The sequence below is a fragment of the Armigeres subalbatus genome, chromosome 3 (assembly GCF_024139115.2).
Source record: "Armigeres subalbatus isolate Guangzhou_Male chromosome 3, GZ_Asu_2, whole genome shotgun sequence".
In the NCBI taxonomy this organism is placed as follows: Eukaryota; Metazoa; Arthropoda; class Insecta; order Diptera; family Culicidae; genus Armigeres; species Armigeres subalbatus.
In genome coordinates, this window is record NC_085141.1 from 186567023 (window position 1) to 186583807 (window position 16785).

At 44.6% G+C, this 16785-nt stretch overlaps 1 protein-coding gene and 2 long non-coding RNA genes across 4 annotated transcripts; 2 read left to right on the top strand and 1 right to left on the bottom strand.

The window, feature by feature from the left end:
* Positions 1 to 3109: 3109 nt before the first annotated feature.
* Positions 3110 to 15817, bottom strand: LOC134220383 (ragulator complex protein LAMTOR5). The gene is made up of 4 exons (XM_062699435.1): positions 15659 to 15817; positions 15537 to 15598; positions 3240 to 3354; positions 3110 to 3180 (listed from the first exon to the last, which is right to left on the bottom strand). The coding sequence occupies exons 1-4, from the start codon at positions 15691 to 15693 to the stop codon at positions 3126 to 3128; spliced, it is 267 nt and encodes an 88-aa protein (XP_062555419.1). The 5' UTR covers positions 15694 to 15817; the 3' UTR covers positions 3110 to 3125.
* On the top strand, positions 3936 to 5033 carry LOC134224681 (uncharacterized). 2 transcript variants are annotated; one of them, XR_009983018.1, is made up of 4 exons: positions 3936 to 4186; positions 4252 to 4385; positions 4445 to 4529; positions 4587 to 5033. It is a non-coding gene; the product is annotated as an uncharacterized LOC134224681 (long non-coding RNA). The 2 variants fall into 2 exon arrangements; XR_009983017.1 differs by having other exon boundaries at positions 4252 to 4529.
* LOC134225897 (uncharacterized) lies at positions 13758 to 14382 on the top strand. The gene is made up of 2 exons (XR_009983349.1): positions 13758 to 13833; positions 13891 to 14382. It is a non-coding gene; the product is annotated as an uncharacterized LOC134225897 (long non-coding RNA).
* Positions 15818 to 16785: the final 968 nt, after the last annotated feature.

A 16785-nucleotide genomic window follows, 5' to 3' on the forward strand; every position in this document is an offset into this window, starting at 1 on the left:
CCACCATGACACATTTGGTGCGGTGGCGAATCTTTTTTGACCGCAGTTTCTTCTGGAGCCCGTAGTCAATTTGTACTCGATTGAAAATTGAGTGTATTTTATAGCGCATATTTTAATTTTATTCCAAGTGTTTTTATAGTACAGAGTATCTTACAACTGCTACTATAAAAATAAATATACGTCGAATTTTCAACTAATATTGATTTAATTTTCAATCGTCGTACTTTTATAGAAACATAAGGAAAAATGAATAGCGGATGCATGCCACAAGTGCACTTCAGTTTTTTTATTCAGTGAGACGGTTCGATGGTACATGGTGTCTTGCGATTTGTTGAATTGCGTTGAACCAAAGTGTAAAGTCGATGGCCAAACATATGACCATACACTTGCATTCCTGACAGCCAGCATTCTGCATTTTATGCGTTGTCGAACTTTGAAGGAATGAGAAGCTGATACTACTGGTATTTTAAAGACATGTTTCGTATTAAATGGTCAAATAAAACAAATATGAAACTTTTTATTTAAATAATACTACCACAAATATTTTAAGTTACCATTCAATTGAATTAATATTTAAATGCGTTCACATATATTTGGAATTTTAATTTCCCGTCCAGGAATATTCTCAAAAAGGACTAAATACAACATTGGGTTTCAAAATTGTGGCCTAAATTGTTATTTGACTCAATAGAATTTTTCTTCTAAAAGTCCCAAATCATATTTTCATAATCAGGACGGTTATGATTTTTTATTTTTTTTTTAGTGTGGGGTGCGGAACGTTCAAACCTGTTCAAACTGGCCCCTCCTAAAAATGATATTTTTACGTTTTTTTGGGAGAACGGACAGCTTTGACATATTTTTGTCTCAAAAGTAACATATTTATATATTGTTACAAAGCTCTTAGACAGATCTATGCAATATATAGGCTTGATAATGTAGTCAAGAATTTAGATTTTAGTAATTTTGTAAAAGCATATTTTACGCAATATTTAACGAACAAAACAATTTGGTACCCCGCAGTAAATCATCGTGCACTACACTATTGAGCTCTTAAGCATTGAGGGCCATGAATAATATTCTGACCAAATTCACCATTTTGAGAGATACTCGAATTTGCAAAATTGTCCATTTTTACCTTAATTCTCGTATACTAAGTATGTATGCGTAGAAGCTATAAATATGATCGCTCCAAAAACATTTAAAAGAAAGCCCATAGTATTGTATACCGATCGACTCAGTTTGAGGTGATGTCTGTGTGTACGTGTGATAAAATCTGTATGTGTGTAATCAAAAATGATCTTAACTATTTTTCAGGCACTTACCCTAAACCGATTTACTCGCAACAAATTTCATTCATTTTCATTAGAGAATCAGAATCAAAATTAATTGCCTATATTCCGGGGATTAAGCTACCTGACTTGGACATTAATTTACAACGTTGTGAAAACTCATATGTGAATATGTACATTATGTGGAAGATATTGATTTGAAAAATGTATTGGAGGTAACCACTTTCCCTTCGATGGCACTCAAACCCACGACCCTTAGTACGCTAGACTGGTGCTTTAACCAACTAAGCTACGAAGAACCTCTGTCGGCCTTTTAGCAACCTATCGGCTACTGAACGAGCTCGAGATTCCTAAATTGGACGCATAGTCAAATAACTCGCAATCCATTTGTCAAGCCAACACTTCCACATGTGTGTAGTACACGTTCACATTAGAGGAGCGTAAGTATTTAGAATGTCTGGCGGCTACACAAATTCTTCATTAGCAACTGTACACAGGAAAAAAAAAACGTGGTAAAAACTACTATTTTGTAGACTACGCTCTGTTTTTAAAACTATCATGAAATTTCAGTAAATTTTACCATGGTTTCAGAGAAATTCACCACTGTTTTAGTTCATGTGACAACATTCCGCATGGGTTACAGTTGATTTTTACTGCGCCCATGGTAAAATCAAACGGGTTTGTTATCTGCTGAAAATCGTCGGTGCATATTCTTAAAATAACCCTCGGAATGGTAGTTTCGACTGCAATATTTTTTTGCGTGTACTGATCAAGTCAGGTTGTGTGAGCTATTTGCCAGTCGATCGTCAAGCTCAGACCAGACCGCATTGCGTAGGCAATAGCACGCAATTCAGGTTGAGTTCAATCAAAATTTATTGCCTTATAAATACATTAGGGTTCTTTCACAAATTACGTAACGCTGAAGGGGGAGGGAGGAGGTCAAGCCGTTACGATCCATACAAAAAAATTAAACCTTCCATACAAAAAGTGTTACGTGGGGGAGGGTGGGGGTTCAAAATCACCAAATTTAGCGTTATGTAATTTTAGAAAGAATCCTTAGAGAATGTTGTTCTATTGTTTTCTATAAAAATGGGCTGGATCGGACTGTGGGCTCAAAAGCTAAGACCAAAATACATTTTCTTTCATACACTAATTACATAAGCAGTTATGGGGGGAGGGGGTCTGCCATTTTCCATATGAATAAAAAAATATTTGTGTGGGTAAAATCTTACTTGGGGGAGGGGTTGAAAAAAACCAGGAAAATTGCTTACGTATTTAGTGTACTGCACCTTATACGTTTTTTTTTTTGTATGGGGGAACAGTTCGGCACTTCATCTCATAGCCTCCATATCCCCCATAAAAAACAAAACAATGAAAAGTAATTTGATTTGTTTTTCTTTTTATTTTTATGATTTTTTTCAGCAGTGAGCACGTATGTTAGCAAAAAAAAGCAACAAGATTGGCCGAACATTTGAAAAGTTTGACTGATGGTTAATGCGTCGAAGACAAAGTACCGAGCGCGACAGGGTCTGCCTGGGAAGCAGTGTTACCATATAGGAGATACATCGAGTTGGTCGAGGAATTCTTCTACATTAGATCTTTGCTAACGGCTGATAATAATGTTACTCGTGAAATACGAAGGCGCATTTCCCTACTAAGGACTGCGGTCAAAAAAGAGCGAGCGTGGGGCGCAACTGAAGATGGAGAGATGCGGCTTTGAACCGTGCCTTGTTACGTCAAAATATTGATTCACGTTATCTATTTAGCTTAATAAATGAAGTGAAGTTTCGAAGAATCTATACAATCAGAAACAAATAATATTGTTATTGTTATCATCTATTTTTGCTTGTAAACAGCTCCCGTGATGCCATTTTTATGAATAATACACAATCTGAGGAAATTGAATTTATGGTTCAGCATAATAGAAGAAAATAAATTTGATTCACTTACTTATCGCCGACTTCCAGGGACACAACAGGTGCATTACAGTTAGGATCCAACTTAGAGGCTTGCTCGGAAATTGCGACAATTATCCCAGCTGTCTTTTCAGATGCACTCCCCCTTGCTGAAACAAGAGATAAATTGAATTGTTTAATTTGATAAAAATGTGTCAGTTGTAGCATACAATCGTTCCGAATTATTTAGAATTAGTTAGGCATTTTGTTATAACAGTTGAAGCAGAAATACTGATATTATTTAACATGGCGTCCGTTGACCCTTCCATGAATTGTCTTGTCCGTTGTTAAATATATTGTCCCTATGGTAATTGGTGATGAGTACAATCGTTGCGTAATTTACTAAATTGGTGCATCAAAAAACGATAGCAGGCTAGTGAGACTAGTATACAAGACCTTTGCTCATGTCAAAGAAATATGATAAATCAAGCTCTATCTGGAATAAGGGCGAATGTCGCAAGAGAGGATGTTACGTTTAGTTTTGATTTTGAATTAATAAGAAATAATTAGTAAGTAAACGAACGCAAACACAAATTGGAAGAAACAATAGCGCAACAAGCGGAATGCACTTTTGATCCAGTGCAGATTTTTCGAACTTCAACTGCCATGTCAAGAGCGCTCCGTGTACACGAACAACATGGAACAGACCTATCGGACAATGACGTTTCTCAAATTGACATCTGCCCGCATGCACACGCACACACCATCGTACGTCGCACAGAAAGTGAACGCAAGAAACGAAAAGTCATCGTCACTCGTCACCCACCTCTTGCCTGCGTCGAATGGCAAAAAAAAAGTAGATTTCTTTAAGGCCTGTGAAAGTGGTCAGTGCAGTGCTAAGAAAAAGTGTTGAAATTCCGGACCGTTTCGTGTCTGGTAGGCGGCATCGTTCCGTCTCAGTGTTCGCTGGTGGAATCGCGATTGGTGACGCGGCGGACACAGGTGAGAGAATCCTGCCTTTTCTGGTGTATTGTGCTGACGACAACTTAACTTATAATAAACCGCAGGAAGCACGCACGTGCAAGTTCTCGGGATACGGCACAACGCCGCCGCGGGAAGAAGAGGCAACGCGCGCGAGTTTCATTCGTCCACAGCGCAACAGGAATCACGGAAGAGCGGGTCAATTATTGTTACTCCGACGGTAATTGCCATCAAAAGTTACAATTGAGGAGTCTAACCTCGCATTCTCTGCACTATTAGCTGACGAAGATCGAGCGCCTGGTGGTGTGACTGGTTAGAGGACAGGCTAAAACGCTCATCAAATTGAGCGGAAATACCCCACTGGGTAAGTGCCGGAAAGAAATTTGATTGTGGACATTTAGCTGAATAAATGATTCAACAGGGTTTTTCGGTGGAGCCAATTCCCATCATCGAGGTCCGGGAGTATCGTGATCGAGGCAGCGGTGCGACAAGGCGACGGGCGGATTGCCGATACATCGAGTGTGCTTCACTCGGCCGGCAGGGCCAAGTCGGAGGAAATTCGTTCGGGAACCAGCAGCCCTTCGGTGGATCACTCGGAGGGACCCCATCCAGTTACTTGGTCGCACTGGACGCCAGAGGGGTCTCCAGCAGAGTGATTAGGATGCATGCGTGGGACGGCAGTGAAATGCGACAGGCGAACAGTCGCGGCAGCGAGAGCTCCGCCGAGGAAATAGTGTAGGGGGACGCCCCGAACACAAAAAGGTACACAGAGTACGAAGAAGAAACCGTGAGTAAGGAAGACAAATGTTAGTTTGTAAGGAAATGAAGATATAGAGAAAGGAGAAGAGAGAGATGCTTAGGAGCTAGGAAGGAAAGTGGGATCAATCCCCAAATATATGTATTAAATTGAAGATTTGTGGTTTTTGCTGTTTTGTTGGTGCTTTAGCCCTCCAGTCTTAGTTGCTTTTGTCCGTTTTGGTAGTTCTGCTCTACCCGCTACCGGAAGCTCGCAATACTGGCGCCCAACTGAAAATCCACAATTATTACTACCATTTAGCGAAAATTTTTGGTTTGTTTTGTAATATTTTGGTTTTGTGATTTGGTTATCCCACCTACGATAGTCAAATTTTACTTTAACTCTTACGCATTATTGATATGGACTATGCACATTTGACAGACGAAGAGGTAACCTACGAGTTGGCTTTACGCCACGTAGTTAACCTAGGTCCTACCACCCATAGAGGAAAGATCCTCCGCCTCAAGGCTCTCGTTCAAGAGGAGACCTTGAGAGACAGTAAGCCCACTAGCTCAGACCACATAATGAGCTCACAATCAAACATCGAGCATTGTGAAGCTCAAATTCACCAATTGCACATTAGTACAGAATCGGCCATCCGCTCAGCCGATAGTACAGCACTAAACCAAATTCGGACGCGTCTTACACACTATCGCGACCGATTAAGTCTGATCCGTCCTCCGGTCGAATTGCATGAAACGCACTCGAGGCTCATCATGCAAGTCAATTTGTTGTTGAGCAAAGTGAACGGAACAAGTGCAGTGAATGGTGTTTCAAGAAGTGACAGTGCAGTGAACCAACCGCAATCCACTGGTGCTGTGAGAAGGTGCAACGCAGAAGAAGAAGTAGGAGCTTTTGGAGGAGCAGCAGATGCAACGATCCCAGTTGCTGACATTGTTAATCTGGGAACTCCGCCGCCGATATCAAACCAGCTACTTCAAGTAAATTCGTTCTCGGGCGGAAGAGGGCGAGGACTGCTATTTTCAAGCTCGTTCCAAGCACGCGACAACGAAGGCGAACTACATATGAATTCAGTCCAGCAAAGCAGTTCACCACCCCCTCCGTACCAATCGAGAGAACCACCAAACTGGAACGGTCCGGAAAGAAGAGCACAGGAACTAGAAGCCAGAATGAGGGAGATGCAGGACAGAGAACAACGCATTCGACAGGAGTACCAGAGAATGAGGGACGAACTGGATCGGCTTACTCGCCGAGAACAACCACGACCGATGCGAGAAGAAGAAAGAAGAATACAGAAGGCGGTGCACAACTGGCCCTTCAAGTTCCGTGGGGACAAAGACACAACATCGCTCAACGTTTTCCTGGATCGGGTCGAAACTTTTGCGAGGTCAGAAGGCATGAGTGATGCGACGCTGCTGATTTCCATCAAGCATCTACTGCAGGAGGATGCAATCGACTGGTATGCACGGGCAACTTCACAACGTTTACTTCATACATGGAACGACTTCAAGCGCGAAATTCGGAAAGAGTTTCTGCCGAGTGGCTACTCGCAAATTCTTCGTCTGGAGGCAAGCTTCAGGTTCCAAGGAAGAGAGGAATCGTTCGCGAAATATTTTCGTGACATTTCCGCGCTTTTTCGCTTTGTGGAACCGCCCATTCCAGAGGAAGAAAAGTTTTTCCTGGTGAAGAAGAACATGAACGAGAACTATGCAGCTATCGTAACGGCAGCAAGGCCGCGTTCACTGGAGGAAATGGTTGAAGTTTGCACCGGATACGACGAAACACGAATGCTCTTGAGCAGACAGCGCCGAATTCCAATTCCGCACAGTGCGCTTCTGGAGCCGAACTTTGCCACGCCGGTGACCGCAAACAGGGCGGCGATACTTCCGCAGCAACAACAACCACATCGTTACAACAGAGTTCACGCGGTGGAAATTGAAGATAACATTCTACGATGCGAGGCAGAGGAAGATGAAGCACGGGATACGTGGCAGCATAGTATCGACGAACTCGTAGAGCAGGTGAACGCGCTGAAGCTGAACATGGAGAAGAGCACCTGGCGTTCGAGCAACACGACGCGGAACGATCAGCAACCCAGATTTGCAGACAGAATTCGTCGACCCGAAGAAGTTCGCCAGCCGGTCGAAACTGTGGAACAACACAGAATGCAGCCACAGAGACAGCAACTCGTGCAATACCAACAACGGCAGCCACAGCAGCTGCTAGATCGCTCTCGAAGAACACAGAACTGGCAATCGCACCGGGAAGCTCCGAACTTTGAAGAAGCATTAGACCACGTTCCTCAGCAAAGCCATCCATGGCATCCAGAAGCCAGACGGGAGGAAATCCATCACGATGATCAGCGAGAAATTCCGCGCAACCAGCGGCCAATCATGGTTTGCTGGAACTGCGACGAAGACGGGCACAGGTTCATGGATTGCCCAAAACCACAAGCAATTCTGTTCTGCTACCGATGCGGACGAAAAGGCTACTCACTCCGTAGCTGCTTCACGTGTCGAGCAGATGCGGGAAACGGTCAAGCGGGGAACCGACAATAGAGGGGAACAGTTCTCCGCAACCCTTCGGACACCCCTCCGAAATTCAAAAATTCCAGAACCTAGACTCAATCATCGTCAATCCCGGAAATGACAACCGTCCACATGCAGTGGTAACAGTGCTAGGCGACGAATTAACGGCGCTGCTAGACAGCGGGGCAAACTGCTCCTTGCTTGGAGGAAAGATGGTCGACCTGGCGGAGAAATACGGTCTGCAGAAAGGAACAGTTATAGGCGGAATAAAAACAGCGGATGGTACGAGGCACGCTATCTCCAATTTCGTACACCTTCCGATCTTATACAATAACCGCAACGAAGTTTTACCAGTACTGTTAGTACCCTCTATCCCGGACTGTATCATCCTTGGAATGGACTTCTGGGACATGTATGGCGTTAAAGCGGTATGCTGCAAGGTAGAAGCGGATAAAGAGGTACCAAGCGTTGGAGTGCAAAATGAGATGAGGCAGCTGTCATCACAACAGAGAATGCGACTGGAGCATGCGATCCGGAAATTCCCCAAAGCGGAAGCAGGCAGGTTGGGACGTACGAGACTGTACGAGCACCGCATCGACGTCGGAAATGCGCCACCGCGGAAGCAAAGGCATTATCCTATGTCGCCGTACGTTCTGCAGGAAATGAACAAGGAGATCGACCGAATGATAGCGCTCGATGTTATTGAAGAGGCACAGTTTTCCCCGTGGAACAACCCGTTGGTTGCGGTAAAGAAGAAAACGGGACAGTATCGTGTCTGCCTGGATGCCCGGCATCTCAACTCCATCATGGTGAACGAAGGTTACCCTATTCCGCAGATTGCAGCAATCACCAACAACCTCCGAAGCAGCAAATACATCTCGTCAGTAGATCTGAAGGATGCGTTCTGGCAGTTACCGCTACACCCTGGCTCGAGGCAATTGACGGCGTTCACGGTTCCATCCCGCGGACACTTCCAGTTCAAGGTCGTTCCGTTTGGACTGTGTACAGCTAGTCAAGCTCTAGCGCGACTGATGAAGCACCTTTTCGCCGATCTGGAACCTCTAGTATTCCATTACCTGGATGATATTATCATCTGCTCTGAAACCTTCGAGGAACATGTCGCGCTCCTGGAAGAGGTAGCCCGCCGATTGCGTCAAGCAAACCTGACAATATCGTCCGAAAAATCAATGTTTTGCAGGAAAAGCATGAAGTACCTCGGTTACGTGATCGACGAGCAAGGCTGGCGAGTAGATGACGAGAAGATCAAAGCTATAGTTCAGTTTCCAACCCCGACGTCAAGGAAGGAAGTGCAGCGGTTCTTGGGAGTATGTAACTGGTACCGACGCTTCATCTCCTCCTTTTCGGAGCTAGCGGCACCACTCACGAACCTGACATCAGCCAAGGTAAAGTTCCGGTGGACTCCCGTAGCAGAAGAAGCGTTTCTCAAACTGAAAGCCGCTCTGGTCTCAGCGCCGGTGCTGGCCATGCCAAACTATTCCAAACCGTTCGCGATAGCGTGCGATGCCAGTGACACTGCCATCGGGGCGGTCCTGACGCAAGATATCAACGGTGAAGAACATCCGATCAGTTATTTTTCGCAGAAGCTGTCAGCGTCGGAGCGGAGATATTCCGTCACGGAGCGAGAGTGTTTAGCGGTGATCCGAGCAATCGAAAGTTTCGAGCATACGTGGAAGGGATCAAGTTCATCGTGTACTGCGATCATGCAGCCCTCAGCTACCTCAAGTCAATGAAAATCCTACAGCTTTGATGAGCAGATGGTTACTGCGGCTAAACGCGTTTGACTTCGAAATCCGTTATCGGAAAGGTTCCATCAACGTAGTACCGGATGCACTCTCGAGAATAGTATCCGAAGCCGTTTTCACAGTGGATCAAGTGGTGGATCCGTGGTACAAGAAGCTGGTGGATAGAGTAAATAGTGAAGGAGACAAATTTCCGGATTTTCGTATCGCAAATGACACCCTGTTCAAGAACTGTCGTTGCAAGGATGAAGTCGAGCAGTATACCACAAATGGAAGCAAGTCGTTCCCAAAGAAGAAAGAATGCTTCTGATCCGGAGATTCCACGACGAGCCAGCGGCTGCGCACCTAGGATTCTACAAAACTTGGCACAAACTGCAAGCCCACTACTACTGGCCGCACATGCAGCAGGAGATCAGAGACTACGTGCGGAACTGCACAACTTGCAAAGCCTGTAAGGCACCCGGCGTGACGATGATGCCACAAATGGGGAAGCCCAAGCCGGCGAAGATTCCTTGGGAGATGATATCGATCGATTTCGTGGGTCCACTCACGCGCTCTAAGCGAGGGAATACAGTGTTGCTAGTGATAGTGGATTGGGTGAGCAAGTATGTGATCGTCAAGCCAATGCGCACAGCCGATTCGCAAAAGATGGTGGAGTTTCTAGAGGAAGAAGTATGTTTGAAGTTCTCACGTCCTCGGCTGATACTGTCGGACAACGGGAAGCAGTTCGAGTCCATGGTCTTCAAATCCTGGCTAGCTAAGCATAAGATCGGCCACATAAAAACCGCCTACTATTCGCCACAAGCGAACAACGCCGAACGCGTCAATCGCGTCGTGGTCACTTGCATTCGGACGCTCCTTGACGGCGATCATCGCGAATGGGATGACAAGTTGCCTGCTATCACAGCGGCGATCAACGCAGCGAAACACGAAGCAACGGGTGTGAGTCCGCACGAAGCCAATTTCGGACGTAACTTGCTGCTACACACGGATCTCTACACACAGCAATCGTTGAACATGGCGGAGGATCCAAAGGTCGCCCAGGAGATGAGATTGTCGACGATTCGCCGTATTCAGAAGCTCATCATCGAGCGGATCAAAAACAGCCACGAGCGAGCGAAGCAGCGATACAATCTACGCACGAGAGCGGTGGCGTTCAAGGTCGGAGATTTGGTTTGGCGTCGGACGTTTACCCTGTCATCGAAGGTGGACCAGATCAACAGCAAGCTAGAGCCGAAATTCGTTCCAGCGATCGTGAAGGAGGTCCTTGGAACAAATATGTACCTTTTAGAGGACGTTTTGAGTGGGAAGAAAGGCCGATTCCATGCGAAAGACATCAAAGCCGATTAAGCGGCATTGCTCAAGCTATGTACGCAGGTAATGCCTGCCAACCAGAAGCAAAGGTTGCTGAAAAACACCAATCACTGGGAACAACGACGACGAAGGAAGTGAAGAAACAGCAACACATTTCTTTTCACTTTCGCCAGACCGATTGAGGAACTAACGGATTCCGCTCAACCGAGCGAGGTTCCAAGACCATCATCAAGCTATGTAAGCAGACAGAGTCTGTGGACTAGGAGCACTGCGCTCACGAAAATCCGTCGCCAAGCGTGATAAATGGCACAGTCAGGTGTGATGAGCAACAACTTTAATAAACTACCTCTCCACCTCGACAATCAATCGGCAAAGCAACTACCGGAAGAAGACCAACGTCCACACGCAGAGGAAGACCAAAGCGGTCGCTGAACAATGTGGTTCATCAACATTCCCGTCGCGCCAGGGAATGAGCCACAACGAACCGCGCGCCGTTCACGAAGCGAGAGAAATCGTACCCTGTTAAACTGGAAACGGATTGCAGGGAGCTCTGCAGGACGGCAGTTCAGTTCCTGGGTAGGAGGAGTGGAGACCTTGGGTCGAGGACCAAAAATCCGTTCGGCGGGGGTCAAAGCTTACGGCCACTATCCGGCGCAAGGGAGCAACGACTGTGCAGTACTGAGAGTGAAGGAGAGGGGAACAAACGATTCCGAAACAAAAGTAGATCGCATAACTTGCGGTTCAACCAGGCAAGAAACTACGGTTCATCCAGCATTCCCATCGCGCCAGGGAATGAACCGTGCGCCGTTCACGAAGCGAGAGAAATCGTACCCTGTAAACTGGCAACGGGTTGCAGGGACTCCACAGAAGAGCAGATCAGTTCCTGGGTAGGAGGAGTTGAAGCCTCGAGTCGAAGACCAAAAATCTGTTCGGCGGGGGTTGACGCTTACGGCCACTATCCGGCGCAGGGGAACAACGATTATGCGGGAACAGGAGGAGAGAGAAAAGCAAGAAGATGTTGTCCGGGAACAGGACGGGAGAGAGAAGAAGCACCGAAGACCGCCATCATGACCACAGCCGGTGGTTATGCCGTTAGCCGATCGAGAGAAATCGAGCCGTTCCACCAAATATTCGTTGACACACCGCACAGAGCTAAAAGTGGCAAAAGTATATCCATTAAAATCGTATGCGTGGCCAAGAGTTAAAGCACTGGGGGTTGTCATGAATGGTAACGCGACCCAGGGCGCGGTAAAACCCTATTTCCCGGCCTCGTGACAATTTAGTCGAGTAAATGCGTCTTTTCTCAGTATTCCATACAAAACCAAAACAAACCAATTTTGTCCTTGTAAATAGTCTGTAAATATAGCTTCTTAGTGATTTGTGTGCGATTTCGCCTATTTTAGTCAATACAATAGGCTTAAATCCGATTTGAATGTTTTGCCGTAGTTTGGCCCGGATTTGTGGAAGCTAGCAAGGACTTTGGTCAGAGACGATTTGAGAGGTCGAAGATTCTGCCAGATGTAGCTGGCGTGTTGTTAAGTCAGTTAGTGATGATGATGTTAGTAAGAAGAAGATTTGGCAAGCAGTTTAGGCTTGCGTATATAGTTGAGTTAGGTTAAGAAACCGATTGTAACTTGAGGTCTGCTCAAGAGTTTAGTTGACCGATTTGTCTCTGACCATCATCCTAGGAGGATGACTGAAGTATTTTTTGAATTTTTCATAAATCGTTTGATCATCGATTTATGAAAAATTCTTCCGCTACGGTAGAGTTGTGTTACGTTTAGTTTTGATTTAGAATTAATAAGGACTAATTATTAAGTAAACGAACGCAAACACAAATTGGAAGAAACAATAGCGCAACAAGCGGAATGCACTTTTGATCCAGTGCAGATTTTTCGAACTTCAACTGCCATGTCAAGAGCGCTCCGTGTACGCGAACAACATGGAACAGACCTATCGCACAATGACGTTTCTCAAATTGACATCTGCCCGCATGCACACGCACACACCATAGACTAACGCAAAATGAACTCCCCCAAGAAATTATGACGTTTGAGCGGGTCGCATAATGAACGCAAAATGAACTTTTGTTCGAGAAGACGACCCGCTCAAATGTCAAAATCCATCAGGTGAGTGAATTTGATGAACTCCTGCACAGGTCTATCGTACGTCGCACAGAAAGTGAACGCAAGAAACGAAAAGTCATCGTCACTCGTCACCCACCTCTTGCCTGCGTCGAATGGCAAAAAAAAGTAGATTTCTCGCTTAACTTTTCAAAAGGACCTAAGTAACATTTTTTTCATGAATTAATTTGAACACTGCAATCAATAGATTTCATTAGAGGCCTGAATAAGAGAAACGCGGATAGAAGATATGACTCTGCCAACACTGTATTCAATCTTCTTCATTAAAGAGCAACACATGAAAAGTAAGAAATGGTTTATGTAGATAAAATCTCATAAACCGCTATTTGATGTGTCCACATCACATGACAATAGAATCCAATAAGCAATGCAATTTAATTTCATAATCTATAAATGACTTGCATAGATTATTGCAAACTAATGTAAAATGCATTCAAATTTGTTTATTTAAAAACGACATAAAATCGAATTTAGCCGTTTTCAGTATTTGAGCCAACATTTTGGCTGCTTGACAGGTCTCCTGCTCGATTGGCTGCTGTTTTTTGACGGTTCGATTGGCGGCACATACCTATCCGCGTTTCTCTTATTCAGGCCTCTAGATTTCATGTTGTTCTGTTGATTGCGCTATTCAAATTAAATCATGAAAAAAATGTTACTTAGGTCCTTTTGAAAAGTTAAGCGAGATTTCTTTAAGGCCTGTGAAAGTGGTCAGTGCAGTGCTAAGAAAAAGTGTTGAAATTCCGGACCGTTTCGTGTCTGGTAGGCGGCATCGTTCCGTCTCAGTGTTCGCTGGTGGAATCGCGATTGGTGACGCGGACACAGGTGAGAGAATCCTGCCTTTTCTGGTGTATTGTGCTGACGACAACTTAACTTATAATAAACCGCAGGAAGCACGCACGTGCAAATTCTCGGAATACGGCACAACGCCGCCGCGAGAAGAAGAGGCAACGCGCGGGAGTTTGATTCGTCCACAGCGCAACAGGAATCACGGACGAGCGGGCCAATTATTGTTACTCCGAAGGTAATTGCCATCAAAAGTTACAATTGAGGAGTCTAACCTCGCATTCTCTGCACTATTAGCTGACGAAGATCGAGCGCCTGGTGGTGTGACTGGTTAGAGGACAGGCTAAAACGCTCATCAAATTGAGCGGAAATACCCCACTGGGTAAGTGCCGGAAAGAAATTTGATTGTGGACATTTAGCTGAATAAATGATTCAACAGGGTTTTTTCGGTGGAGCCAATTCCCATCATCGAGGTCCGGGAGTATCGTGATCGAGGCAGCAGTGCGACAAGGCGACGGGCGGATTGCCGATACATCGAGTGTGCTTCACTCGGCCGGCAGGGCCAAGTCGGAGGAAATTCGTTCGGGAACCAGCAGCCCTTCGGTGGATCACTCGGAGGGACCCCATCCAGTTACTTGGTCGCACTGGACGGCCAGAGGGGTCTCCAGCAGAGTGATTAGGATGCATGCGTGGGACGGCAGTGAAATGCGACAGGCGAACAGTCGCGGCAGCGAGAGCTCCGCCGAGGAAATAGTGTAGGGGGACGCCCCGAACACAAAAAGGTACACAGAGTACGAAGAAGAAACCGTGAGTAAGGAAGACAAATGTTAGTTTGTAAGAAAATGAAGATATAGAGAAAGGAGAAGAGAGAGATGCTTAGGAGCTAGGAAGGAAAGTGGGATCAATCCCCAAATATATGTATTAAATTGAAGATTTGTGGTTTTTGCTGTTTTGTTGGTGCTTTAGCCCTCCAGTCTTAGTTGCTTTTGTCCGTTTTGGTAGTTCTGCTCTACCCGCTACCGGAAGCTCGCAATAAGGATTCTTTTCGTCGACTTCCCCTCTTTTATATAAAAGTGACAACTAGCAGATTTCTTTGTGGTTTATCACCTCAGAACGATAGAAAACAATGCGAACTTGTGTTCTGAGGTGATAAACTGCTAAGAAATCCCCTGCTTGTCACTTTTATTCAAAAGAGGGGAAGTCGACGAAGAGAATTCTCTCTTGCGACATTCGCCCTTTTACTAGATAGAGCTTGAAATTATAAGCAGCACCCTCTACACTGGGGCCCTCCTTAGCCGTGCGGTAAGACGCGCGGCTACAAAGCAAGACCATGCTGAGGGTGGCTGGGTTCGATTCCCGGTGCCGGTCTAGGCAATTTTCGGATTGCAAATTGTCTCGACTTCCCTGGGCATAAAAGTATCATCGTGTTAGCCTCATGATATACGAATGCAAAAATGGTAACTTGGCTTAGAAACCTCGCAGTTAAAAACTGTGGAAGTGCTTAATGAACACTAAGCTGCGAGGCGGCTCTGTCCCAGTGTGGGGATGTAATGCCAATAAGAAGAAGAAGAAGACCCTCTACACTACATGTTACTGGCCACACCCAGTCGAATTTCAAACAAATGACTTTATTTTTTGTATATCACTAAAAACCTACGGATCAAGATTAACCAAGTATTTAGGAAAAATCTATGTATTTGTTCTTGGTACCTATAGAATTTAATAAGCTTTTTGCATGAGAATGAACAAAATGCACAAACTTGCATATGGGTCCTTTACTGCCGCTAACCGCAAGTCGAGCACATCTGCATATGGAGCTCCATATACAGATGTGCTCGACTTGCGGTTAGCGGCAGTTTAGTACATCTCCGGAATCATAAGTAAAGTAAGTTTGTGCATTTTGTTCATTATCATGCAAATGGCTTACTACATTCTATATTGGTCCACATACAATGAAAGGAAATTAGAATTCAGCTATTCCTTAGTTCCTATATTATAAAGAATCCGTAAAACCGTGTAGCTACGGATTTAAAATAAAACCTGACTAATAACATTCAATATTATCACATCAGTGGATTCACTTACCACCGATGCAGAGTCCTTGATTGTTAGCCAGAAGACATCCAACATTTCCAGGGCTAGACATTCTATAATGATTAGGAAATCCTTGATAAGTCTAAGAACTCATTCCAAGAAACGACGCTTACACTTTATCTAATATCTGGTCGACCTGTTCTTCCATTTTTTACACTATTTTGAATAATTTGATGTAAAGATTGGTCTCTGCTTTGTTTCGAATTGAATCTTGAATCCTGCAAAATCTTCAAAATCCGCAAAATCAAAACAAAACATATATATTGATGTTTCTGAAGGGCACATAACGCTTAACATTTGAAAATGGCCACAGTCTATACACGGTTAGATGACTTTACCCATTAATGGGTACTCTGTTATTGTTGATATTATTCCCACCGGGTCCGTCTGACTCAGATCCAATTTGTTAACGTACCCAGATTTTGACAACTGCTAATATCAGAAAAAAATCGGGAACAAACGACTCAGCGACTGAATTGTTTCAGGTTAGCGTGAGGGGCTCCAATCATGCCAAGTTTAGAGCAAGATTACCGGGCGCGAGTATTAGCCATTTGGCAGCGCAGTATCATTACTTGACACTTTACCTATCGCTACTAAACGCGCTGCTATAACAGTAGCGCGACTGACAGGTGACCAAATTTGATAGCGCGGTAAGATCGCTCCTATTTGATAGAATGTCAACTGTCAAACGTCACCGGTACGGAATACAGCAACCAAATTGAGAGCCTAAAATAGTGACCGATACGGAAACGAGTGACGAAACTAAAATGACAGCGCTACGCGGGTAATTAAAATGCTCGCGACCGATAATGATGCTCTTATGGAAGAGAAGAACTTTATCGATTTTTGTTTTAAATTTTAAAAATACTTAGAGGCGTAAAAAATACTGATCTTTAGGAAAGTTGACCTTAAATAAGCCAAAGAATCGATCGAGCGCATAAAAATGTTTGACGGGAAAGGTAAATTTTCAAATAACCCTGCTCGCATAGCAAGATAACTTCACTTTTTACAAATGTTGAATCATTTTTGATAGATGTTTTGTTGGTCTTGCTGGGTAGCACCAGCCATTCTTATGACCGGGGGATTTCACATTTTCCGAACTGTCACTTTTATGCTTATTTTTTAATTTGCGAATCTGACCAAAGCCTAAGCAGCGAGGCGGCAATGTCCCAGTGGGATATGTAATGCCAATAAGAAGAAAAAGATTTTTGATAAAAATCCAACTTCGCTAGTCGCCCAT